Source organism: Ictalurus furcatus, chromosome 20 (genome assembly GCF_023375685.1).
Source record: "Ictalurus furcatus strain D&B chromosome 20, Billie_1.0, whole genome shotgun sequence".
NCBI classification, from domain to species: Eukaryota; Metazoa; Chordata; class Actinopteri; order Siluriformes; family Ictaluridae; genus Ictalurus; species Ictalurus furcatus.
Genome location: NC_071274.1, coordinates 20,399,810 through 20,427,283, shown reverse-complemented (window position 1 = coordinate 20,427,283; position 27,474 = coordinate 20,399,810). Strand labels below are relative to the sequence as shown.

Here is a 27,474-nt window from a genome sequence, read left to right as displayed (position 1 = left end):
CCCAGTGGTTGCTGAAGGGTAGACGAGTGGGCGGAGTCAAGCATTGATTGACATAGAGGCTCGGCGAGCGAGTAATCTGGCAAACTGACCACACTAAACTAGCTAGTCACGGTAGCTCGCGAGGAAAATAATAACAATAAGAGAAAAGAATTCCGGTTTAATACGTAAACGATTCCGTAGCGAATGTATAAAAATCAGTCGGAAGGTGATCTCTGTTACCGATGCCCGCTCAACGGTAGTTGATAATGCTGAAGATGAGGCTGCCAGCGGCGGAGGGAGACAACGACGCGGCCGAAGGCGAGCGACGGGAAAACAACAGCGGCGAGCCCGGCTTCCTCCCTTTTAACCCCGCGTTGGATGACGAGGTGGGCCGCAGACAGGCGCGCGCTCCCCGGCAGCTCGACAAGGAGGCGGTGTTCGAGTGGTTCGGCTTGCGGCTCAGCCCGGCCAAGCGCGTGGAGTTCATGTGCGGTCTGCTCCACATGTGCCAGCCGCTCGAGCTGCGCTTCCTGGGCTCGTGTCTCGAGGACCTGGCGCGCAAGGACTTCCACATCCTGCGCGACGTCGAGGCTCGCGCTAACAGCCCCGCCGACCTGCGACTCCTCACTGACGTCGCCGACCCGGTCGTGCTCTCGCGGCTGCTCGTCTGCCTCTCCCTGCTCGGATCTAAGAACCGAGAGTGTGCCGGGATCCTTTTCGGCACGCTCAGCCGAATCGACCTCCTGCACTCGAGGAGTTGCTGCGGGTTGAATTTACCCGAACCGGGACCGGCTGCGGCTCCGCTGGAGCAGCTGGCGTTGCTCTTCGCCATGGCCTCGCTGCACCCGGCATTCACTTTCCACCAGAGGGAGGTCGTGCGGACGCAGCTGGAGCGCGTGGAAGCGTTATTGGAGGAGCGGCGCCTGAGCCACTGCGCATGTGCAGCTCAAACTCTGGTAACTCAAATATTAACGTTCAAGGAAAAGTCCACCCTGAACCACTTTATATAGGTTTATACTCAGACGTTCCTGATGTTTTTTAGCCATTCTTGTGCCAGCCTGGTGGTCAGGGTTATACTCTTGTTATCCCCTTGAGAACTTGGTGCATGTGCCTCTCTGACGTCACGGGGTGACACTCAGTACTTTTACATGGACGATAATATTCCGATATTAACTCGATACTCTGATTAAGAAACTACCATGGAAACAGCGATTTCTGATGACCTTAATCCCGCTCAAGTCATACTCGAAATAAACACAAATCGAATTAAGACATGTGAAGTATTCCTATTTTAGTCGCATTATCGAAGTGTGTTACTGATATGTACACACCTTAATCATGCTATTAACGTCATGTGTGAAATTCTGGAGGGAACGTCGGACGGCGCGGCGCGGGGACGTAATGACGTGTGCCGTTAATCGATTTACGTTCTATAACACGTAAAACGGGTAAATGAAAGGAGTATTCTAAAAGCGACTCATGTAAACATATCTTTATAAACCTTATTCAGAATAAGGTCAATAATTAGATTACTGCTGTCCGTGTAAACGTAGTCACTGTTACTGCGATCACATCTCAAGTTCGCTTCTTACTTATACCGTTTTACATCTCATCGCCGTTCTGTGTTATTATTTACGACACATCCAACCCAGAAGTAGTACCGGCGCAGACGTCGGACTCCGAGTCCCAGAATGCATTGCAGCTATATGAGCTAGGTAGCAATCTACGAGATGACGAGCACGATGGCGTTGACGGCGGCATTAGCACGAAAGTTGAAGCTTTGGAAGCTTGTTTTGAGCATAGTGTATAGATAAGATGAGGGAGCCGGACAGACTAAAAGGATTAAAGTGCCGCTGCATCGCTCTATCAGCAGGCAGTAATGTAGGAAACTTTTTGCTGAATGAAAAGAAAGAAAGAAAGAAAAAAGTCAACTCAGAATTTATTCACAAAATCTCAAAAAAGAGATCAGATATCGTTTATAAATATGGATGCGTAAGTCGTTGAGTTAAAAGGCGGTGCTTATCTTATACCAATAAACAACAGCGAGAGGGGGCGGGGCTTACAGCAGCTTCAGGACAACCTGACGACAACGAAACATGACGTTTCGCTGTATTTCGTTTATACGACTCGGTACTAACTAGAATATCACCATATTCCGATTAATAGTGGAATATTGACGTGCATGTAAACGTAGTCAATGATATCGTGATAAACACTCACAGTATGCTTTTCTGAGGTTATCGTCAGTATTTTTAACACTAATGCAGACTTCCTCATGTACATGTCTGAATGTCCCGTTTCCTCCGTGTTGACTTTTTCATAACGAGTCCGGTGAAACCGTAGAGCTCTGTTTAAAACGAACCAAACAAAAATGATCATGGTGACGATTCAGTGATGCTTTTGTTTACTGCTTTTAAACCCATAAAGATGGCTCTGCGTCATAGAAGTAGCCGACGATACCTGTCATGTTATTATAAGGATATATTGTGACCCGATTCAGGCAGCTGTAGACCGTGATGAACAAGTAATGGTAGAATTTCCCCAGTTGTGCTCCTGGTGTCACCCTGCACTGCCTGTTTTAGGGTTTTTACTGCTCGAACACACCTGACTTGACGCATCAGCTCATTAGGAGGTCCTTCGTGAACGTTAAAATAAGTGTCTGAGAGCAGGGAAACCCCAACAGAATGCATCGTGGTGCAGTTTATTTCGTGACGAGAAAGCGCTGATCTAAACAGCTGCGTTCTGAGTCTGTGCTTTGGGTCAAGGATTCAGGATTTCCAGGAGTGTGTGAGACAGGAGGGCTGGGGTGACTTTATAAATCAAAAACTCGTTATTTGCGCTGTAATTTAGGCCTAATCTGTCAAGTCAACACAAGGACATACAGCATATAGAAATGAACATAAAACACATTAGGGTTATTTGATATCAGGGCTGGGTGATGAGATAATATCAGTATTGTGATGCATTATTCATAATCAGTATTTTCTCAGGCTGGATATTTTAAAATCTATCTTTGTACAGAACGTTTCATATTTTCCCCCCATACTAATTTCCAGGGTAAATAAGTAAGGAATAACCTGATGCACAAAGAGTTACCTCACCCGAGGTTTATTATTTTCCAATAACCGCCTGTACCGAAGTGTTTTATTCCTCTTATACTATAGCGATTTGCCAACTACTGCAATTTTTAAATGTATTAAATTGTTGACACGTCATACCTACATATTTTATCCACTTATAGTTCCATTTAATGTGGCGGAACCTCCGTGAAACTGATCAGTTCCTGCTAAGCCTACGATTTGACTCGGATCAGATTCAGGAATTTAACGACGCTGTGATGTATTCTGTATTCGTTTTTATAGGGTGTGTGTTGAGTAGAAACACAATTTCTTGAAATTTCTCGAAATCGGATTTTTCGACACGTTTTCCGAAAACCCGACACGAAATCCCATCGATCTCAACTCGATTTGACCAGTCAAATCGGACAGCACGTGTTAGTAATTCCAGTCTTTGACGTCAGAGATTTGCATCAAGATCCTTCTTGACGAAAACCAGCACGGAAGCCGGTCAGGAAAGGACCTGGCCTTACTGTAGTAGTACACGTACCGACGGCGACTACAATCTAAAATATGAAGTCGTAGGCGCCGATGACGTTCCGCTACGGATTGGCTGTCAATCATTCGTGTCGTTTAAAATGTTTTGCTACAAACAGCTAAAAGATTGTTTACTCTCTTGAAGTCCAACTTCAAATCCATGTCTCTTTTATTCGTGTCTGCGTTTGTTAATGTTTCATGACTCTGCTATCAGATGACTGACTGAGGAGTTTCACATGACTGACAGCTGCTCAGTACACGTGCATTCATGCCTCTTGGTCTCTGGGTGTGGCCTTGATAACCACAAGGCTTCCTATTGGTTGGAATGGTGAATACGACTCACCTGAGTTTAGAGAGAAGGAAGTGCGGGTTAGAAGATTTAGAACTGGCTGTGTTGTGATGTTTAATAGGGTTTCAGGCATTCTGGGATAACTAGGCTAGCGGCTGCACACTTGTATTTGACCTGATGGTTGGGTTTTGTTTTGTTTTTTTTTTGTCTGACCGAGAGCATTGCCATAATGACCGCCTGAGGCGGGCGTTTAGACATGGATGTCCCGGGTGTGACTGCTTCTATTCTTCTTGCGTGCTTTTGATCAGAGGAACGGGCCGTCTCGGTTGACTAGCTGCATTATGAGATCGGTATTATGTTACCACTATGGGACTCGGCCGTATGTTTGCGCATGGGACATTTTTAGTTCCCCTTTATGTAAGGACTCTCCATATTTGATGTAACTCCCTACGTGGTGTTTCAGTGGCTAACGTTTGGAACGTTGTAAATTCAAATTCCAGGACTGCTGGAAAATGACCCTAGGCCTTTCAGCCGCTCAACCGCATCAATCAATAGTAAATCGTTTTGGATAAAAGTGAGTAAATATAGCTGGGTGTAACCTGAAGGCTCTGCTTCATCACTCAGCCCTTTCCCACCAAAGCTGTCCTATCAAGCGCAATAAATAAATAAATAAATAAATAAATTAGCCTGCAAATTCGCCATCGTCGTGATTGTCGTCATGAACCCTGTCTCAAATCTAAAACCTGTGAGCTTACGTTCAAAAGTGTTGACTAATCTCGAAAATCCAGAAGTCTGATCCACAGAACAGACCTTTCGGTAGGTTTGAAGACTATGTAAGAGGTATTAGGATTCATCAGATGTAATAGGAAAACTGTGTTTGTTTGAATTTTGCACAGCGTACCAGAGAGCACAAAAAGAAACGACTAGCCGTTTATATATAGATATAACGTAAGCGATGACGGGAACTTGTTTGGTGGACGTTAAACGTAATAAATGGATAGAAAGTTGTGATGATGTGCTTTTCTTGAATAAATTCAAATGATAATTATTGGCAAGCTGCTCTGGATGTATAAGTGGATTAAAACACTTCAGAACGTGCCGTCATTGGGTGGTAATCAACTTTGGGTGGACGGCGTGTTTGGTTTGGTCCTTACTTTAGAAATGAATTGGGTTAGATTCGTATCCGTGTGGGATACAAGCGGAGTCCCTCCGTATCGCTTTCCGTTACGCCGGCGCTTCTTTCACCGCACACGCCTGGAGTTCAGAGTGACGCTGTGGATATCCTGTTCTTCATTCTGACCTTTAGCTGATGTGGCTGTCAGGTTCAATTTGCCATGACATGGTGGATAAACCACTGAGGCCAAAGAGAGGAAATGCCCCTGGATGTCAGGCTCTGCATGCTTGGCCACTTAATCGAGCCACCCAGTAATGGTTGGTTGCGTTTCCAGAACAAATTGGAACTTTTTGTCAAGGGTGTGTTTGTGTGCTTGGTACTTAGCTTTGTGAGGGTTTTGTTAAAGGATTAGATCACACAAAAAAAAATTGCTGAGTGTAAAATATTTCAAATGGTTTGTGTGATACCAGTGAAAGGAAAATTTGTAAATGGCTGGATGAACTGGGTTTTATAATGGACTATTTGACTAATTGTTTCTGTTCCGATAGTTTTTTTTTTTGTTTGTTTGTTTTTTTTTTTTTTTTTGTAAGATTTACTTAGCGTATTCTCTTTCGCTTTAGCAGAGCCAGTTTTCCCAGCCGGACGAGCTCTGTCCACGCCCCGAGGGGAGCAGAACATGGCCGTCGTGTCCGATCCAGCACCTCAGCAGCATCCCTCCGAGCCAAGGTACCGTACACGGCGCGTTTCCGGGGTCTCGGTTGAGATAACCGAGTTTCCCGTTCCTGAGTCATGCAGCAGTAGCAGAGCTCTGACTCCGAGCTCCTTTCTTTTTCATGTTACAGTGGTGCACATTGAGAAGATCAAACTGAAGGAGATCTCCCTGGCAGGAGACAGCACGGAGTACAGCTTCGAGGTAGGTCTGCGAAATGTCACCCGCCATAAGCTGTCACCTACTGAGAGTGTGTGTGTGTGTGTGAGATTCTAGGAACAGTTGCTGATTCAGAATGACACGGTGTGGATTACCCGGCATTAAGAAGAGAAAGCTGCTGCTACGTTTAAAATGAGGTCCATAAGGTTTACTTAAAAAGTTTCACGTTAATTCCTTGAAATACCGAGTATTTGAATATATTTTGCATGTAAATGCAACGTAATCTTTGAGATTTGTTTTCCTTTATAATTCCACCGTAGTGTTTGTTGCTGATATTTTACAGCGGATATAAATTAAAAAAAGTGTCTGCACACAAATCGAAATGTTTTAGGGGAGAAAATAGAGAAAAAGTAAACATTTACAGGAAAAACAAGTGTAACTAATCACTAATACTTTGTTAAAGCTGCTTTTACTTGTAATACAGCACTCGGAGTCTTGATTTGCCTATTTACTTCCACTTTTCCTCACAAAAAATGCTCCAGATCTGTCTGAACGCAAGGTGATGTCCCGTGCGCAGCCTTCTTCAAGTCTTTCCACAGGTTTCTGACAGGATTTAGATCTGGGCTCTGATTGGACCGTTCCAAAACGTCGATCATCTTCCCTAAAATGTTTTTCTGTTTGGGTTATTTATTTATTTATTTATTTATTTATATATTTCTCGTTTTTTCCACTTGACTTTTCTTGGTTGCTATATCACATTAAATGTGGGAAAACGATCTGGCAGGATTTATATTGGTTTCAGATTGTTATATCATGAAAAAACTGCGGTTTTAACAGGGGTGTGTAGACTTTTTTTTTTTTTAATCCACTGTAGATAATAGTTAGCTAAATCCAGACAAAATACAGACATGGGACATTTAGCCAAAAAAGACTAGGAAATATGACTTCCTTATGAATTAAAATGTATTCCGACAGCTTTACTGTACTATATTTCAGAAGCTTAGCTAGCAATTGACGCTAGCTGTGTCTAGGGTACAGGGGGTCATTCCTGTGTTCCCAGGGTCCTACAGTATGTTCCCCAGTTCGATATTCTATTAACACACATTAATTAAGTAAACTTTTCCAAAGGTTTGAGGTAGTCAGGACTCATTTCCCCAGCGCCCTGTTAACTTTATTACGTTTTAACTTTAACCGCCAGAGGCGCATTTAAATGAATAACAACATGCATTTAGTTTCAAATCCATCCTTCATCCACACTTGAAATTGATGGAAGTTATGAGCTTGGAAAATGAACTAGGTTGTACACGCTGAACCCTCATTCGTGCTGCTCTAAAAATAGCTGTTAGTCTACATTCATACGTTCATAGAGTTCAACTCCGTGCATGAACAATAGTGAAATGTATAGACTAAACTGAAGAAATGCCGTCCTGTAGCCTAGAAAACACAGTAAACGGTCATGAAAGGAACAAAATGTTAAGTATGAACATGTCAGAGCTCTCACTTCTATTGAAGCCTAACTACATCTTTAAATCACCTATATGTTCATTATGTGCCATATAAACCTGGGGAACGTAGGACCCTGGGAATATCGATACGCTCCCTGTTTATAGTGTCGTTCTGGTCCGACCGAATCTTTTCGTGGTAATTTATCAACACATCTGAGGAAAACGTTGATGTTTCCAACAGTTTTGTCTTGTTTCTGATGGCACTGTACCTCTACATTGCCTCTGTTCGAGACATCCCGGCTGAATGCTAGGTAGCTAAACCGTTTGCCACAGTCATTCGTTAGCTAATTCTTGGTGTTCGTATTTCCCAGTTGCCTAGCAACCGTGTTCTCGAGATTTTAACGACAGAACGGAGTCATTTATTTGCCGTATGATTCCAAAATGCGAATTTATATGAACGAAGCTAAATACCGAATGCATTTATTCGTCAATTCGTAAAAAAACAGAAGAACTGCGCTACTCCAGTGTGAAAAATCCAGTTCGTCTGGTACAACGTCAGATGAGAAGCCATGGAATTATGTCAGTTTGCGTATACGGAGACGCTCTGTTCCAGGTTCAAATCGGATCATTAACGTGGGTTACTGTAATTGCGTACAGATTTGTACAGTGTAAGTTTGTATACAGATTACACCGTCAAGATTCCCGACGGATTATCTATTGCACCTTTTGAAAAGAATTTTGTGACACTTCTCCGTTTCACGTCAAGGACTCGAAGGAAAGAGTTCAAAGCATGCTAGCTATTCGTTTAGGACGGACGTGACGGCGTGCTATAAAAGGAGAACGAACTAGTGCGTGTCTACAGAAGCCGACGCGCTGCAGTGACTGAGCTGCGTTAGTGGAGGATTTGGCACACACCAATCGTAGGAGGTGCTCGTCCACTGTTTAGTCATCATTTTGTTGAGCGTCGCCTTTTGTGGAGTTTTGTGCACGTCGTTCAATCTATATTTAAAGTCCGCATGAAATCCGAATCGACGTTTTATGGCTTTTATTGTGAACATGTTCGCTTTAAGGTTATCTGTAAGCTAGTGCGTGCCAAAACAGTGACGAAATTCGCTTTTAAAAGATTTATGCGTTCAGAAGGTACAGTCTCTCTCTTTCACCGATTCCGTTCTGCACTTCAGCTTCTCGTCAGATTTTCTATCCAATCAAATTGCTCTCTAGAGTCTGAAGTGTCCCGCCCCCGACGTTATAAAAATCACCTTGCCTAAAAGATATTGGCTATTTTAAAAAGGGGCAAGGAGCCACTCGATATGTCTCGCCCTGACTTCCTGTTTCAGTGGAAATTGCGTCGAATAACGCTTTAAGGCACTTCGGAGACTTTAAATCGGTTCAAATGCTTGTTTGGATGATTGGCATTTATCAACATATGCACAAGTGTGCACTTTTATAAATCTGGTGGGAACTTGTTTGGTTGCACCTAACGAAAAGCCATAGGTTCCTTAATTCCTGCTAAATTTGCAGGTTTGTCAGCTAAAAGGGATTAACCTGTTCCTTTTGCTTGTTGGCGCACGATGTTCATGTTGTACACGAGCTACCCTGTTCCATTTGCATTATGCATGGAGCCTGAAAATGACACGGCCTGCGCGCTGGATAAATGCCATAGCGAACTAGCGATAGCTTAATTTTTTTTCCTCAGAGGGACACTTAGCAGTAAACATCCGGTTGTTGACGGAATGGACGGTCCCTCTGGTTCAGACTGAGAGAGAGTGGATGGCTCAGCACCATATCTCTCTCTCTCTCTCTCTCTCTGAAAAAAGGTCCTTTAAGGACTTATTTTGGCTTCTCGGTTGTCTCAGTAATTGTTGCAGGGTCACTGCTGTGGTTCTGAGGGAGGAAAAAGTGAGTAAGTTTAGCCAGGAAGACCTCCCTTCCCTGAGTACACATTCTCACACACACACACATCCTGCTAGGCCTCGGCTGATACAGCGGATAGGATTCCTGGAGATTCTTGGAAAGACTGTTGGTTTTTTTTGTTGGTTTTTTTTTTTCTTTTTTTTTTTTTTTCTTTCTTCCTTCCACAGTGAAAGTGCGACTTCTAAATATGCGGGCAGCAGTCGGGGGCCGAATCAGTTTTTGTATTTAATTCAGAAGACGCTGTAGAGAAGGTTGCTCTCCGTGAACCCAATTCAGCGTCGAGTGTCGGCGTCTCTCTACAACGCCAGCTTCGACCCGTGCTAATTATTCAGCGTTTTTATTTATTTGCGTCAACACGCGGGGAGAAAATAGAAGTGCTGGAGCACACCACAGCTATTTAAAGGGTTATAAATAGAGTTTTCCTACACGTTTGGCGTTTCTGGAAACCTAACGCGATTCCCTCGGTTCAGTTCGGCCAAGAACGCTTCCTTTCACAATCCCAGCCTTTATGTACTGTATGTCACATAAGAGATGTACAGTAAGCAAGTGAAAAGAGCTTTTAAACCAAGCAAATGGACCAAAAGTATCAGGTGTGAAAGCGTCCGAAACAATTTAGGGGAAGTTGAAATGCGTCCATAAAGGTGGTCAAACCAGCCATAGCTAACATGCTAAAGCCTGGGAAAATTGCTGACAAATGTCCCCGAATTAGTTTTCTTCGCCGACCGAGACAACAAGACGCAAACCGGTTAAGTCTCAGGACGGCCTTTGCCCTCGAGGAGAATATTTTGCTCTTCTTCTGAACCAAACTCGTCCACAAGCGGGTTGAGAAGCAGCAGCTGCATTTCAGAACTTACACAAGTCAACTAATGAATATTAATGAGCACGGGGGTCTGCTTATGAATATTTATGAGTAGTTGGGCGGCCCCTGTTTCAAAAGTAAAAAATAAGGCTGAGAGTTAGAGAGGCAAAGAAATTGCAATTAGTACGTGTTTCCAAAGTCGCTCAGGAATAAAGTAATAATAATAATATTACTACTACTACTACTAATAATAATAATATTAATAATATGTAGCACCTTTAATCTTTTAAGTCTTGTGGTGGACTCTGGGATTTGAGCTCGATTCAGGCCTTGGGAAAGGTCATTCTCAAGCACTGAGTGTTTTCTTAACACAAAGGAGCTTCCTTACCATGCAAAACAGTATTCAGCCTTTTCTTTTCTCCCAAAGTGCGACTCATTGTGCTGTTTCGAGTCGGAAGTCGTAACTGCACGTTCGTGCAGAAACACGATTTGAGGTAACGCTTTGAGGATTTGAGTTTTTCTTCCTGTGTCAGGACGATCGCGAGATTCAGACGTTAAATACCGATTGGTCGTTCAAAAAGGGGGCGATGTATAGGTGTTTGCTACATTTTGAGATTTAAGTGGGTCAAGCGTTTTTCCCTATATTTATCTCCCACTTTGTCGTATGTCCTCTTCGTCCACGCTCCAATTTGCACCAAGAAACAGTTAAGAAAAAAAATACCCCCTCTCTCTCTCTCTCTCGATAACGCCGTCTCGTTTGTGGGATAAAGACATCGTTGCTGACAGATTTGCATCTGCGTGTGAGCAGGGTGCAAGTGTTCTCACTACTGACTAGGAAAAAAAAAGATGTTAACGTTGCTGGATGTCTAAGAAATTAAGCATTTTTTCCTCCAAGATAAGCTGTCATTAGCAAACCTTTAATGAGCAAATCTTGTCAAATTTGCAGTGAACAGAAACCGAGACCAAAATTTGCTGTGTAAAAAAAAAAAACGGTTCCATATGTCTGCCATCCCCAAACCCCCCCCCCCCCCCCCCCCCCCAAAAAAAAATAAATCTGTGAAGCATTCAGGCCCGTGCGTAAAAGCTGGAGGTTTTTCTATCAAAGCAGTAGGTTTTGATTTGTTGTCCTCTGAAATATGCAGCTCTTGGCTCGACTCAAAAGAGCATCTCTCTGACTTTTTTTTTTTTCTTCTCGCTCCAAAGGGAGGAGCGCATCCATCTTGTAGTAGTTCTTCAGAGGCCGGAGGCGTGGGCGAGACATATTGAGGACACTTACGAGGACGTGACTAGCCTTCCGGCCGCCTCCTTTGGCTTTTCCCCCCGATATTAGCGAGCGGTGATGGAGAGTCGCTCTGACACTGCCTGCAGTAGAAGTGTTCTCGGACGCCGCCGCATGTCATTACAAGTTCAGCGAGTGGCAATCGAGTGTGACAGCAAATCGGTTCAGTTCCTGCTGTGAGCAAAATGAGATTTACACACTCGGGGATAGACGGAGCTCGGCAGAGCTCGGGGGGTGGGGAGGGCGGGGATTTCGCTTTTTTTGTCCTTGCCTGGTGGTACGAGTGCGCGTGCACTGATTTGTTTTAGCAATTATTAACCAAATCCTAAGCTCCTCCCATGCCTGGTTTCCACTGCTATCTATGACGAACATCATCGCAAATGTCTCACCGGCTGAAATTATGGAGTTAAATTTGTGCCAAAAGTACCGAACGTAACGTTTTCAAGAAACGTCGTATAGATGTATGCAACGAGAGAAGAAAAAGACTCTGCAACTGAAAATGGTGAACTGCTAAGCTTCGTTTTCGCTGATCGTGGTTTTACGAACGCGCTGCCGGAGTTCTCGTTTACGCTCCGCAAGTTTACGTCCGCCATTCTGGCACAGACCTCTCGTGTGGGCGTGGCTTAACTGAGACGAACTCTCATTGGCTAATGAGATTTGGATCGACAGCTCCCTGAACTGGAAGTAGAGACTTCAGTGGTGCGAATTTTGGAGCGCGTTCCGGACGCGCTTCTGCGTATAGTTCTAGCGTTTACTTTGTAGTGGAAATGACTTCCTTAGTCGGTGTGTTAGTTCGTAATCGATGTTTGAGGTTTGGGTAGTGTCGCACGAGCGGTACGGAGCGGCACCGTCATCATCCTCGTCAACATTCATCATCCTCCTCGTCGTCTGGACACTCTAGCTGTCGATCTAAATCTCACTAGCCAATGAGAGGAAATCGCTGTTAAGCCCCGCCCACACGGGAGGTTTTGTGCCAGGGTGGCGAGCGTAAACCTGCGGAGCGTAAACGAAAACTCTGGTAGCGCGTTCGTAAACCATGATTAGCACAAAACTAATCTTAGAGAACTGTTGACGAAGGACGGCGTTTATTTGAAGAACGTGTTAGATTATTATTATTATTATTATTATATTTATTTATTTATTTATTTATTTTTTTAGAGTTCACTGTTTTTAACTTTGAAATATTTATTGTATTGTATTGACTTTTAGTGCATGCCGAGGTTCTTGAATTTTAGCTTACACGTAAAGAAGGTAGAAATTATTCACACACACACACACACACACACACACACACACACACACACACACAAAGACAGCATATGAGAAGGGAGCTGGAGCTTGGCGGGCCGTACCATCTGCTTGCCTGTATGTGGCATAGGGGAATTGTGTTCTTGCCAATTCATCCGTCTTTCTTTAGCTCAGGCTGAGCACAAGCAGTCAGGCCTGAGTAGTAAAATCTTTTCATGAACTCCGCCGGTAATAAACCTGCGTCTGTTTATATTAGCCGTGTTAGTTTCCCCGTCATCAGAGTGGTATTTTCCTCATGACCGAGAATGTCGGTTGTGGTTTATTAATCCAGACTTTCTGCATATTAAAGCTAAGGCCAAACAAACACACAAAAAAACACCCCCACCCCCATCACACTCGCACGGTGTACTGGATTGTATTCCATGCCTGTTGTTTACTTGTTTAGTTTACACGTTCGCTAAGAAGTCACAGAAGTCTGTTTTTGTCCTGAAGAAAGAGGTTGTCCAAAATGGCCGCTCCTGTAGCTACACAGTAGATCTGTTAAGCCACGAAGTTTCCTGGAAGAGGAGCATCCCAGAGTGTTTTATTTCTCTTATACTAAAGCAATTTGCCATAATAAATAAATAAATAAATAAAGTTTTAAAACCCCTTTAATGTTACAGTATTTTCAGTGTTCTGGGACATCCTACAAGTTAGTTCCTGTTGGTGTTGCGCTCTAGAAGTTTCCACACTTTGGCTTTTAAGTTCATGATAAAGACGAGGCAGCTCGTTAGTGAGAAATGTTCGCCTGGTGGAAAATTCAGTTACAAAAAGTGTTGACTCTGGAGACTCCTTCCGAAACTGTTAAATAAAAAAATCTCCTTAGAGAAAACCAAATTTTTTCGGTTGTTTTTCTTTCCCCCCCTGTTAAATAACAACACACCGGGGCGCACGGTGGCTTAGAGGCATGTTCGCCTCACACCTCCAGGGTCGGGGGTTCGATTCCCACCGCTGCCCTGTGTGTGCGGAGTTTGCATGTTCTCCCCGTGCTGCGGGGGTTTCCTCCGGGTACTCCGGTTTCCTCCCCCAGTCCAAAGACATGCATGGTAGGCTGATTGGTGTGTCTAAAGTGTCCGTAGTGTATGAATGGGTGTCTGGATGTGTATGTGATTGTGCCCTGCGATGGATTGGCACCCTGTCCAGGGTGTACCCCGCCTTGTTCCCAATGCTCCCTGGGAAAGGCTACAGGTTCCCCGTGACCCTGAAAAGGATAAGCGCTATAGACGATGGATGGATGGATGGATGGATGGATGGATGGAACAACACACTGTTGTATTAATAGTGCTAGATTGAGTGGGGTGTCTGCTTATGTAAATAGTTACTATTGAGACTAAACAAATATCTTCTGACCAATCAGATGTGAGAATCCAACAGCACTTTGTTATAACTCTTTAAATCCAGTATGTACAACTTTTCATTGCCGTTATTTATTAAGGAACTGAAGTGTTTATTGTTTTGTTTTCTTGCATGGCGCTGACTGGTGTTTAATGGCGGGTCAAATTCCAGCGTATTCCGATAGCACAGCTCACCATTACATAATAATCCCGGGCTCCGCCGGCTTCCTCTCGTCAGACCCAGCGCTGTTCGAGTGTGTGCGGGTTTGAAAAGCAGCCAAAAAGCACGGGCTGGCCGCTTCACGCTTCACACTCTACACACGCTACACACTGCTCCTGCTGGCTTGGTGTGTAAGAGATTCCTGATCTAATCCTTTGTTTCCCGTTTTATCTCCAGAGGATTGGGGTGGAGGAAGGGAGGGAGGGGTGGAGGAATCCCGGGCCGCGCCAGCTTTTCTAAAGAGCAGGAAATGATTTCCTCTCGCTCTCGGCCTTCTGTGCATTTCAAGCAGAGCTCCTCATACATCACTGCCAGCGGAGGTTTCATTCCCGGGCCTGCTCCATGCTAGAGCCTTTACTACGTGCTAACCTGCTATGAAGGCACCAGTATTGCCCTGATTTTCATTTTTGCTCAGACTTTGCAAACAGTCTGCTGGCAAGAAAAGAGCGCAGACAAAACAACTCGTCGTTTACTTCATGCTCCGGGCCGCCTCGGTGTTGAAAGGCAGTTCAGCGTTGTAGATAAACCTTTCAACACTCCCCCCTAGCCTCCCCCACCCCTCACCCCCCCGTTGGCGTCTGGGGAATGATGAATTGCTATAATTATAACCGTCCTCTTATCGACGCTGGCTGCGGCTGCGCGTGCCAGAAAATGTCAGAGGCACGCCAGTTATTTCTCTCTCTCGTTTTGTTTTGTTTTACAAGCAGGTCTGCGTTTGTTTGGGTTTTTTTTTTCTTCTTCCCCCCGTTCTGCTTTGAGAATTTTATTATTAGCCGGGTGTGAGCGTAAGGTTAACGCACTGCGTCCTGAACTGAACCGAGCTAAACTTTCATCCTCCGACCTCTAGCGAGTGCCTCGGGATATACAAGAATTTTCCGCCATGACTCACACCGAGATAGCACAAGAATGAGCTCAGGAGTGGAACGAAGTCTCTCTCCGTCATCCTCGCCGTCGCGTCCAGACGCCGTGCGCAAAGGCGTAAATATTTTCCACACGTACAATCTAAGCGTAACCGGATCGAGTTTAGAACTGCCTTTGGGATTCCTCTAGCCACCGGGACGTCCCACTTTGAGCCGTGTCATTGGTTCTAAACGTAGCAGGTCGAAGGAGTTTGTCATTAGGAAAACGTGTGTTGTATGTATCGATGTACGTAAGTGTTACAGAACATCGTTGTAAAGGTGTTTTAATGAGGTGAAATTTGTAGAGATCTTCCCAAGGTTTCGTACAGCTGCGCTGTTGAATTCTCGCTTCTGATTGGTCGGCAGATTTGAACCAATCAGCTGATCAAATCACAGGTTTATGGTAATACGCTCGTCCTTATGGTATGGCTTTCCAAGGTAGCTCGTGGTATGATGGATGCTCCACGTCATCTAAGTCTAGTAACAAACAGATTAAGGAAATGTTTTGTTCCATACGGCACCGTTTCCTGTTCTGTTCTGTTTGTTTAACTTTTCATGGAAGGAGTCTCCAGTGTCGGCACTTTGTAACAGACGGTCAGGAAGTTTCCCGCCATGGGAAAATCTTCAGGACGGAGGACTTTGCGCTTTCTGGTTTCTCTGTAACGTGACAAGCTGCATTATTATTATTATTATTATTATTATTATTATTATTATTGTATTATTAACTTGAAACAAGCGAGGCTGGTCAAGGAAAAGATTATTTACAGCTGCTGTAACGTAAGTGATCTTGTTTAGCGGATGTTTCACAACATTAAACGTAACTATAAAGACATGTTAAAAGGATTCGGCCTAAAGTGGCGCGTACGTATAAAATTTCTTGCACTTGTTCTAATTTAATATCAATATTAAATAGTAGTAATAATAATAATAATAGCAATAATAATTGATCTTGCTCTAAAGCTGGGGTATAAATAACGGGATTCATACAGATTGTTGAAAGTCTTTTTAAAAAAAACAAAAACAAAGTGTATGTAGGATAGAAATGAGTTTGAAACGATTCGCAGACATTACACCATTTACATCTGGTTTAGCTTTAATTCACTAAAGAAATGAAAGTTGTGGTAACGGGGCAGAGGGCAGAACAGTACACACTGTTGTATTGTGTGCGGGTGGAAAGCTTAGGAATAAAAACCTCTAATTACCGCGTTAAATAAATACGATGGCGCAGGACGTGTGTAATATTTGAACAGTGGGATTTTATACACGCAATAAACGTCAGCGATGAAAGTTTGAGCCTCCTGCTGTACGCGTTAAAATGTCAAACGAGCAGACTAGCGACGTTCTGGTGAAAAACGATGTAACGACCGATTTGTAGCTCGGAAACACTCTGGCCGCGCACGTCGCTGATGTCGTTATCGCGACTGACGTTTCTGACGCGTCGTGCGCCGCCAGCTTGACGTTTTGATGGGTTTATTTTTTTCTTCTCCCTTCTGTCGCACTTTTTAAACACCAGACGTGTAAAAGTTAGGAGTCGGCGGCTGAAAACTTTACACCGATTTTTCATTTCCTCCTGCTGTCTGAACTTCTTCCCTACGACGCCGGAAACGTAAACGGCACCAAGACAGAAACGATGTGAGCGGGAACGCTCTCGTGTCTGAAAGAGCGCAGCGCTACTATAAGCAAAGCCAGAATCGGTCACAGTTTCGAATAACATGTCTGTATGGTCTAACCCTGTCGCTCGCATTTCAGGTTAAATGGTCCGATTCGTCGTCTACGGCTGTGACCAAGAGCCACCGTGAACTCCAGGACTTTCTTTTGAAGGTATTTATTTGTTTGATTTTTTATTTTTTTTTAATTCCTTTTCGAGCGCTGCTTCGAAACCACAGCTGACAAAGCAGGTCATATTTGTGTAAATCATATCTGCTTGCCTTTTTAAAAAAAATATATATATGTGTGTGTGTGTGTGTGTGTGTGTATATATGTATATATATATATATATATGTGTGTGTGTATGTGTATGTGTGTGTATGTATATATATATATATATATATATATAAAAGAGTGGACTTCATATCCTCCTGTTGTATATAAAATAAATACATAAAAGAGAAGTTCGAGAACTTTACCTGTGCGGGACAAAGAGATGGTCTGATCCAGCAAGCGATACGTTTTTAAATATTGGCCCCCCTGTCTTGTTTTGTCTGTAGCTGTGTAAGGAGCAGAGCGCAGGAGGTTTCGAGCAAGATGTTATCGGATTACTGAGTCGGGCCGAGGGCGAGCGCAGAGACCTGGAGAAAAGGCTCAGGTGAGTGTTCCCTTCAATCCTGCCTCTTTCCATCAGTCCAAATCCATTTGTTTATGATTTCGAGTTATTTGACCACGATACGATTCGGTTCAGTAGTTCAGCTTCCGAGACGTGATGAAGACCTAGAGAAGGACAGTTTTTGGTGGGGGGGAAATATCAGAGTTAACGGCAAATCACCTTAGTAGTGTATTATTTTGCGCATTAGTTTCAAACTAGGAATGACGTTTTATGCGTCGGTTGTCGTGCACACTAAACTCGGCGCTCTTGTTTAGAGAGAAGTCCTATCACAGTGTTAGTCAGCCGTATTCGGTGGCCTTGTCTGCATTTTTAACAAGTCTGTTTAACAAAAAGTCTGCATTTTTAGACAGCGAGAAGAAGAATTTGTGCCACAGGAGGGTTTATTCGCCAGGCACATAGCAATTTCACAGTTTTTTAAAAAGAAAGCCGACGATGTACGTGCTCTTGATTGATTTGTAAAGCAAATATAGTAAGTTTGGGTCGTTGTTTTATTAAATTGTTGTTGTTGTTTTAATTCACGTCCCGTAACTAATCGACCGATTCGTTTTTAAAATGGATACCGAATGAAAACATGACAAAGTCAAATAAATAAAAGATACACGTCCAAACTGAACCCAAAATGCAACGCTGTAAATAAATAAAATGAATCCAAAAACACTTCAAATAACACAACAAAATTTCTCAGTGACCTGCCGGTCAGATCGCCGCGGTGATTCGCCGCTCTTGTACTGGATATAACGACAGCGGACCCTTCTCCGCCGCTCCCGCAACGGACGCAACCGCAGGGGAAAAAACGGTGTGGAATTTCGCAGATAACCGATTATTCACACATCCGACCGTATAGCGAAACATGGTGGTGGTAGCATCACGTTGAGCGCTGGACCCTTGGTTGCTTCTCTGACCGTACGCCATGACTGATGTTTAGTGGATGGCGTCATGTAGGCAGAGTCGCAGTTCTGCCATATTCTTTCCATTTTTAATAATGGATTCGCCGGTGATCCATGGGATGTTGAAAGTGTGATATTTAACAAAACCAAACTTGATGCTACGTGATACTAAAACGCTCAGGGCTGGGGTTCTTGGTTGTATTTACATCCTGTCTTGCCAGTCAATTTACGGGCACGCCCACGTTTTTACTACTCGGCACAGTTTAGCGCTAAACCGCTAACATCGTCAGATACTACTGTTGCGAGGGGGGAAAAGTACAGTTATGCTGGAGAAAGAATGAAGCGATTAAATCTGGGCGGTGATTTTTCCAACTGCACATCTGTAACTGCTGGGAAAGAAGGGAAAGCGTAGATATAGATTCTACAGCTGTAAATACTATAGCCCTATGGTAAACTAGACTAGATTAAACACTTCTGACCCTTCTGCTTCTTAAAAACTAGACTATTATTACTGATTTTAGTTCATCTTACTAATCGTACATTATTCGAAATTAGCTCGTGTGCTCACATCTGCGATTCAGGTTTCTCTGCATCTGCACTGCACACTACAGCGTGCCGTAACTTTGCATTCGTGGAAATAGCTTGCCTATCCCTTTTCGCAGTAGTGTTTATTTCCCTCATATACTAGTGGTCTGGAATGTATATACAGTGTGCACATGATTCTAAAGAAACACAAACGCGTTTCCATGAACCGGTGCGGCTGATGAAAGAGAGATCAAACAGGAATGTAGATCTCCAGCTGAAATCAGCTCTGTCTGTGTGTTTATCTGATCGCACTAACAGCTACAGCTTGCTGTCCGTTCCACATAACTCCATTTTTTATTTTAAATCCATCAGAAGCATTGAAGGCAGGCTTGGAGATGGTCTGCTTTGTGTCATGTAGATCAGAGAGGATGATTCCGTGTAGATGTGAATGCTTTGAGGATGCGCTGCTTTGTACAAGTGGCTGGTTGGGATATTTAGGTCAGCAGGCCCTGTGTGTGTCTGTCTGTGTGTGTGTGTGTGTGTGTGTCCGTCTGTGTGTGTGTGTGTGTGTGTGTGTGTGTGTTTGTGCAGGGTGGGGATTTATCTTCCTCTGGTGGGAGTGCTTGTCTTTCGAGTGCATCGTTCGCTCGAGAGTAGATTAGTCCTGAGGGAAAGCAGAGACTGGCAGCGGGCTACACTATTAGCTCATGGAACCATTTAAAACCCTTACTGTGTAGCCCTGAAAAAAAATATATCTGTGGATCGATGGGTTTTGCTGATTAAGTAGCACCGATAACCGATTGCTGGAGCTATCGCATATCGGCAAAAATCTACAGTACACCGATAATATTTCCCGGTTGCGTCCATCGAGGGAGCGGCCGAGAAGGTCGCGCCGTCATTATACGGTACGAGAGCGGCCTCTAGAGGCGAAATACCAAACTGACCAATCAATGACAAATTTTGTCGTGTTATTCGAAGTGTTTTCCGATTCATTTTGGATGTCTGTTATTTGGAGCGTTGCTTTTTGGTTCAGTTTGGACGTGTATCTTTTGTTTACTTGAATATTTATTAATAGTTCATTCAGTGATTTTTCTATGTGTATATATATATATATATATATATATATATATATATAATTCTATATATTTCTTTTAAAAAGTACAGTACATTTTCACGGTACAGTCAGTACTGTTTATTATTGTAATAAAGCTCAGTAATATTTTACTTTGAGTGTTACGTTTTCATTTGGTATCGTTCGATTAATCGGTTATCAGCAAGTACCGCCCGATTGGTTACCGGTATCGGTAAAATCCGCTATCAGTCGACCTCACACGTGTTCAGATGGCTGTGCTCATGACTTTTCCATGGTGTAAAAATTTTTTTTGACCTAACCGAATCATATTGAATCAATTCTGAATCGAATCACATCAGAGCTGAACCGAATCGTATCAGAACTGAATCGTATCCGCAGGCTCGGGGAGTAACGGAATACATGTAACGGTGTTGCGTAACCAGGATACAAAGGACAGGTGACTGTAATCAGTTACAGTTACGTGAAAAAAAAAAAGTAATCAGATTACAGGTACATCGTGTAAAACGCTGTTGTGTACAGCGTCAAACAGTTGCTTTATAATAGCAGAAAATGTCAGCTGTCCCGAGTCGAAATAACACCCATGCCCATATAAGGTCATTTCTAATTTCATGTTATCGCATTGCTTCGTATTACCCGGCCATTCAAACTTGAAAACGATGGCAGAAGGTTCACTCGTGGCATCTGATATCTTATTCCATGGACATTCAAAAGAATGTCGGAAAAAGTGTAAAACACGGCCAGAGTGAAACTCGTTTTATTTATTATATATATTTATGTGACGCTAATAGTGTGTGTCTGTTTCGCTGTATTGAAGTCTGCGTTCGTAGTAACGCTGTTCTGAACGCTATTAAGACTGTGGTGTGTATCTCCGTGTCTCTCTCATACAGGGCGAGGTTTGCATCCGTGCCACGGGAGTTCCTACAGATGTGCCAGGCCTCAGGGTTTTTCCTGCCCGACACGTCTTCCTTACACAGCAGTCACGGTACGCGTTCGCTTCATCAGCACTAACGAGCACATCATTACACCAGAGACGCACAACCGGCACCCGCTGAGACGCTCGAGCGGCCCGGAATACAAAGCGCCTGGGGGGGGGGGGGGACCTTAGAGGGGATATGCTGGTATATTTATTAATTTTTCTTCTTGAGTAATCCACGGAGGAGGAGGAGCATGTTAAAGGAAAAATCCGGATATATTTCAGGTGGTGTGTGTGTGTGTGTGTGAGAGCGTGAGCCAAGGGAGGTGTAATATCTGGCTGTCTGCTCCTCTGCGCAGGTAACAGTACACCTGGAGCCAGAACCCGACAGCCGGCGCCTCACTTCTCAGAGGACTGCTCAGAGACTTCCAGCCTCGATGAGGGTAGGACACGGACACACACACACACACACACACACACACACTCACTGTCACACCCCTTATACTCTGAATGCAAGCATTAGTTTAAATTCGCTAGTGCTGCGTCCCAAATCGTCTACTATCCATCCTAAATAGTGTCCGAGATTAGAAGTAGCGTGTCCCAAATAAATCGTAGTACGTCGAAATGAGAATCCCACAAGTACCCGGATGGCGTACTGTCTCCAGTAGATTTTCGAAGTGGTGGAGGAGGAGTTAAACAGGAGGAGGAGGAGGAAAACTAAACAAAGGGAACGGTAAATGAACGGTGAAATCAGGAATGACGAACGAAGAAACGCTGAAATGAAACGAGGAGCGTGTTTACGGCGACAGCGTTCTCTTGCGTCACATGACGTGTTCGTATGTCCCAGTACTTGTGTACTCTTTTGCTGCACACTCAGACGTACGTTCTTTCTCCTTCACAAAGAGAGGACATACTTTTAGTGCATGGCAGAGTAAGTCGGCGATTTGAGACGCAGCGCATGCTTCAAGGACTTGACTTTTAGAACCGCTGATGTAGCTGTAGCAAGTACAGGAAGTAGGAAGTGTACAGCTACTGTTTTAGCTGTGTGCAAATAGCAAGGCTACGTCATTACACGCTCGCGTTGAAAGACATTTGGCTCAGTACAAGTACGGGGGGGGAAAAAATGAGAGAGAACTCTGAACTGAATCGCTTCTAATGTACTTCACGCTTTAGGCCACGCCTCCTTCAGAGTAACAGCTCTAACTGTAACTAGGTGCTGAGGAAGACAGGGAATCGTTTTCAAAACGGCACGTGGACTAGATTTAGCTCGTTGTCATTTTGTACGTCACGGTGTTCAGAACCACACGAATGACCGTTTGAGACTCTGACCAACTGGAAATGGTTTTGAGGATCTGAAAAACACAGACCTTTCATTTTGTGTCTGTCATCTAGACCTTGACGAATACGGGGTCTCGCGCTCCAGAACACACAACGCTGGAAACACGGGCCATGGGTGAGCTACACTCACACGCGCGCACACACTCGCACACTCTCGCACTCACTCTCTCACGCACACACATTCAATCGCGTTCACACAAGCACACACTCGCACACGCACGTATTCACACTTGCACTCACATGCACTTATTTATACACGCACACATGCACTCGCACTTATTCATACACGCACACATGCGCACTCGCACTTATTCATACACGCACTCGCACTTATTCATGCACTCGCATGCACTCATGCACTCGCACTTATTCATGCACTCTCATGCACTTATTTATACACGCACACATGCACTCGCACTTATTCATGCACTCGCATGCACTTATTCATACACGCACACATGCACTCACGTACTCGCACTTATTCATACACACACACACATGCACTTGCACGCACTTATTCATACACATGCACTCGCACTGGCACACGCATACACACGCGCAATCACGTGCTGTTTCTACCTGAGTGGAAACCTCTTGCTCATCTGTCTCATTTTTATTCACTGCCTATTCATATTTTTCTGTTGTATATTTTTACATCCTGGTGAGCACCAAACGTCCCCACAAGGATAGGATGGAGTGTCTGACAGTTTTGTTTGTTTTGGCCCAGCTAAAAGGTTTCTTTTCGGTTACTGAGGATGAGGATAGCGTTACATTCGATAGCATTAATTAGCTGCATTAATAATTGTCAAAGGTCCTCGAAAGGATAGTAAGACAAATATGTGTGTGTGCAGTAAGCAGCACAAGGACAGCGCTCTGTGGGAGTGCAGCAGGAGGAGTATGCACGGCGAGCCCTACGGGGAGGTGACGGGGAGGAGGCGCAGCTCCCAGCCGTGTGGGACGGAACCAGAGCAGGTCGCTTATCTCTCGCTCTCTCTCACTCCTTCCTTCCATCTTATTATAACTAATACATAATTAATAATAACATGATTAGGGATCTCGAACGTTCTCTGCTTTCTTGCGTCCGACAGGAGTGTGAGGAGAGGAAGATCAAAGCGCGACCGGCAGGCAAAAGGTAAGTTAATACCTGCAAGTGTAAATCAACTCGCAACTCAAAATCTCAGACCGGTACACAATAAACACCGTGTACACAATACACCGTGTATGTGATACATTGCTAGTATCATATCTTTAAAAAAAAATATTTAGAAATTTTATTATGGCAATTAAAATCTTTGCACATGTTGTAATTGCGTTTCTTGTTGAAAGCCGGTGACTCGAGTAAAACGCAACTCATTTAATTAACACGACCCCCCCCCCCCCGACCCCACATTCGGCCCCCTGAGAGCACAGCGTCTCAGAGGTTTGTGCGTAAATAAGACCATATAACACAGCAGAGATTTTTTTTTTTTTGCCCCGCTGAAGATGTGAGGTGCTGCACTCGGCAGAAACGAGGCAGCCTCAGCAACAAACGACCAACAACGGCCTCCGAGTTTAACGGCGTATTTGGAGGTTTTCTCAGGGCGATGGCTGGAACTTGGTTTTCAGAAAGTAGGTAGACGTGAATAATCACGGGCCAAAAAAGAAAAAAAAAAGGTGCGTACGTTGTGTACTCGATTAGAACTTTGTGTGATCGATTTAGAACGTTGTGTACTCGATTAGAACGTTGTGTACTCGATTTAGAAATAACCGAGTACACAATTTAATTAAGTGTGAAACCAGAAACTCCAGCAGACATGATGACCTTCACCGTGAGCTGTTTCAGCAGCTCTGTAGTTTAATTCTTAAGTCTAATTCTTACAGATAATCAACTGAAAAAGAAACAGAATTGTGTGTGTCTGTGTGTGTCTGTGTGTGTCTGTGTGTGTCTGTGTGTGTCTGTGTGTGTTTTACAGGGACAGAGGCAGGAGAGGCCCAGTGGGGAAAAGTTTTGTAGCCAATGGGATTCAGAAAGTTCCTGCAGTCCAGATGATGAATCAGGTTACGTGTAAAGGTAAGAGAGTGTGTGTGTGTGTGTGTGTGTGTGTGTGTGTGTGTAATGGTAGGTGTGTGTGTGTGTGTGTGTGGGTGGGTGTGTGTAATGGTAGGGGTGTGTGTGTGTGTGTGTGTGTGTGTGTGTGTGTGTGTGTGTAATGGTAGGTGTGTGTGTGTGTGTGTGTGTGTGTGTGGGGGTGGGTGTGTGTAATGGTAGGTGTGTGTGTGTGTGTGTGTGTGTGTGTGTGGGTGGGTGTGTGTAATGGTAGGGGTGTGTGTGTGTGTGTGTGTGTGTGTGTGTAATGGTAGGTGTGTGTGTGTGTGTGTGTGTGTGTGTGTGTGTGGGTGGGTGTGTGTAATGGTAGGGGTGTGTGTGTGTGTGTAATGGTAGGTGTGTGTGTGTGTGTGTGTGTGTGTGTGTGTGGGTGGGTGTGTGTAATGGTAGGTGTGTGTGTGTGTGTGTAATGGTAAGTGTGTGTGTGTAATGGTAAGCGCGTGTGTGTGTCATGGTAGGTGTGTGTGTGTGTGTGTGTGTGATGGTAAGTGTGTGTGTGTAATGGTAAGCGTGTGTGTGTGTAATGGTAAGCGTGTGTGTGTGAAACGGGTGAATTGAGTAAATCAGCAGGTCTTCATTGTGGGTTGATGACGAATTGCTTTTATCTAAATGCTAATGTAATCTTGCTGTGTGTGTGTGTGTGTGTGTGTGTGTGTGTGTGTGTGTGTGTGTGAGGAACCTCTGCAGCATGTATAAATCAGGTTTTTATGCACACTGTGTGTGTTTTATCGAAGCTTCAGGCAGGGACACCTACGGAGACACGTCTTCAGAGAGCTCCAACTCTGTGCCGTCGAGCCCTGTCCACCGTCAGCGTAGCCGGGAGACACGAGGTCAAGTCTCTCACTGTCACGCTCTCATACACACAGCATGCACACAGCATGCACACAGCATGCACACAGCATGCACACAGCATGCATACAGCATGCATACAGCATGCATACAGCATGCATACAGCATGTTTGCATGCACTAGTTTTTAAATTTGTGTGTGTATGTGGTGTGTATGTGGTGTGTATGTGGTGTTTGTGTGTGTTTTCAACCTTTTCAGACACAGAGAGTCAGTCGGATAACTCCGTCCCGGAGCCAGCTGACGCACCCCGCCTCCCCCATGGGCAGGGCACGGTCAGGAAGGCGGTTGCCATGGTGAACCCGCTGGTGGCGGAACCGGAGCGCGCGGGTGCAGATCTACCGTCGCACCCCTCAGCTGTGGTGGAGCTGGCGCTGACCTCGTGCCTCCCCTACGCCCTGCAGTACAGCACCGCGCAGAGAGACGCAGGCAAACCCGGAGAGAGCAAACTCACCATCACCATCCCTCTGGGCAAACAGGATACGAGGCCCAGCATGGCCATCCCCAGAGACCCCGCCCAGTGCCCACTGCCACCCGCCTTCCCTGAGCCAGCTCAGCCTCAGGGTCCACCCAGCACCATTGCTGCTCCGGGGAAACCATGTGCCAAGGCCAGTGCTCAGCCCCAGAGGACTCTCGCTAGCACCATGTCCGCTCAGATACCCAGCTCCGCGCCTCTACCGCCCCCCGCTAGCATGCCCGGCCCGAGCGAGAACGCGGCATACATCAGTAGCACTGCGCAGTCACAACCCACAGGCTGTAACACCTGCGGTTGCCGTGGTACCTGCGGAGGCAGTGGAGCCCACCAGTCTCCCGCCAGCTTCTTCCTTCCGGCGCATCCGGCCCGCCAGATGTTCGGCCCACCGGGCCCGTTCTTCCAGCTGGCACCGTCGCTGTGCAGCACCACCTTCCCTACACAGGGCCATCAGGGGAACGGGACTCCACTGCCCTTCTACGCCCACACGTCTCCAAGCGCAGCCTTCGCCAGCAGCGCGCTCCTGCACGCCCACTCGGACCACCTGATGCCCGCACAGCCCAGCTACACCACCCTGCCCCAGGTCACACCGTTCGGACGCTTCTACCCGCCCGTCTTCCCTCCCGTAGGTGCCATGCCCGGCGGTGCGGGAATAAAGAAGAGCAGCACCGTGTCCTGCTATAACTGCGGCATGAGCGGCCACTACGCGCAGGACTGCAAGCAGCCGTCTATGGACGCCGGGCAGTCAGGTAACGCCAGTGCCAGGAGGTGACGAGTATCCCCGCAGTCTACATCGTATCCGTAATCTATCTGTCTATTTTTTTTTTTTTTTGCTTTTGAGTATTCGGAGACTCCCGGTGCCCCTGGATAAGCCAGGAACAGAATTTATTTTGTCATCTGCACGGTTGTATTGTACACATTTGTATGCTCTCGATCTTTCAACAAAATTGTGCCCACAGGTTCGGTCCGTTTGTGCTCGGCGCTAAAGAAAACGCTCTGCGAGAACACGACAGACATGTCCGGAGCTCTCGCGTCGTCCCGAGATACGATTTTTGAACTGTCGCTATGGCGATACGGGAGTTTCCTCAGCTAAAGAAGCGATCAGTCCGATCACGAATAAAATTCACCTGGCGGGAAAGCCGAGCGGGACGCGGAAGACGCACGGTACATTCCTGACCGCTTTTACTTTTCCGCTCTGACTTTTCCGGAGTGAATTTGGACCCTCGTTCCTTTAAGCCAATAGAAAACACGTAGGCGGGACTGTTGTTTATTTGGTTAAAAAAAAACAAAAAACCCAGAGTTGTTGCTCATTATTAAGTCATATCCGACTTTTAACTCTTAACCTCTGCACGTCTAAAGAGCGGATCAAATAAAAATAGAAGCTCCAAAACGCCAGCCGCTTTAAACCTGCATACGCTTGGCTTAGCAGTGAAATCATATTTTCTTTATAGCAGAATACAAACAAACAATTTTTAAAAAAAAACTAAACGTGGGCACAATTTTAAAACTCACCTGCTGACAAGCTCATAACCATCGTTTAGTATCCGATGACCACCTTGTGTAAAAAACAAAACAAAAAAAACCACAATTGCGTGAAATGTCTTGCTGCTCTTCTGAGCCGTGTGTGTCTTGTGCTTGTGTTTTTATATGTGTGTGTTTCAGGTGGCTTCCGGCTTAAGTATGTCGCCCCACATTCGTCGGAGACACTAGACAAAGCCGATTGACAGCGAGCTGAGGACCAAGGAGACGCTCGGTCTCGATTTCTATATTAAACACACCAGAGCTCGTGTGTTAAAGCGATGGGATTCGCGTGTGTTGTGTTGTGTCGTATTCGCCACTTCTATAAGCTCAAGTCCTGGTTTTGCGAGACTCTCGGGACGAACCTGCTCCAAAACACGACTCCGTGACCTTTTTTTGTTTTTTTTTTTTTTTTTTGGGGCCCCCGGTCTAGATTCGGTCCGTGACGTCGAA

General features: G+C 45.0%; 1 protein-coding gene and 1 long non-coding RNA gene across 8 annotated transcripts; one reads left to right on the top strand and one right to left on the bottom strand.

Annotated features, from left to right (window-relative positions):
- zcchc2 (zinc finger, CCHC domain containing 2) lies at positions 1–27,344 on the top strand. Of its 7 annotated transcripts, none has more exons than XR_008388719.1 (15): positions 1–935; positions 5,596–5,701; positions 5,818–5,888; positions 16,770–16,841; positions 17,228–17,325; positions 20,736–20,830; positions 21,121–21,204; positions 22,154–22,214; positions 22,951–23,071; positions 23,188–23,231; positions 24,052–24,149; positions 24,920–25,015; positions 25,233–26,252; positions 26,463–26,667; positions 27,166–27,344. XR_008388719.1 is itself a non-coding variant. In XM_053651430.1 (14 exons), the coding sequence occupies exons 1-14, from the start codon at positions 246–248 to the stop codon at positions 26,594–26,596; spliced, it is 2,787 nt and encodes a 928-aa protein (XP_053507405.1). In that variant the 5' UTR covers positions 1–245; the 3' UTR covers positions 26,597–27,344. The 7 variants fall into 7 exon arrangements, 5 of the variants coding, with proteins under 5 accessions (XP_053507405.1, XP_053507407.1, XP_053507404.1 ...); XR_008388721.1 differs by having other exon boundaries at positions 25,233–26,271; XM_053651430.1 differs by having other exon boundaries at positions 5,599–5,701; positions 26,463–27,344.
- On the bottom strand, positions 6,789–7,515 carry LOC128624105 (uncharacterized). Its single transcript, XR_008388723.1, has 2 exons — positions 7,378–7,515; positions 6,789–7,277 (listed from the first exon to the last, which is right to left on the bottom strand). It is a non-coding gene; the product is annotated as an uncharacterized LOC128624105 (long non-coding RNA).
- Positions 27,345–27,474: the final 130 nt, after the last annotated feature.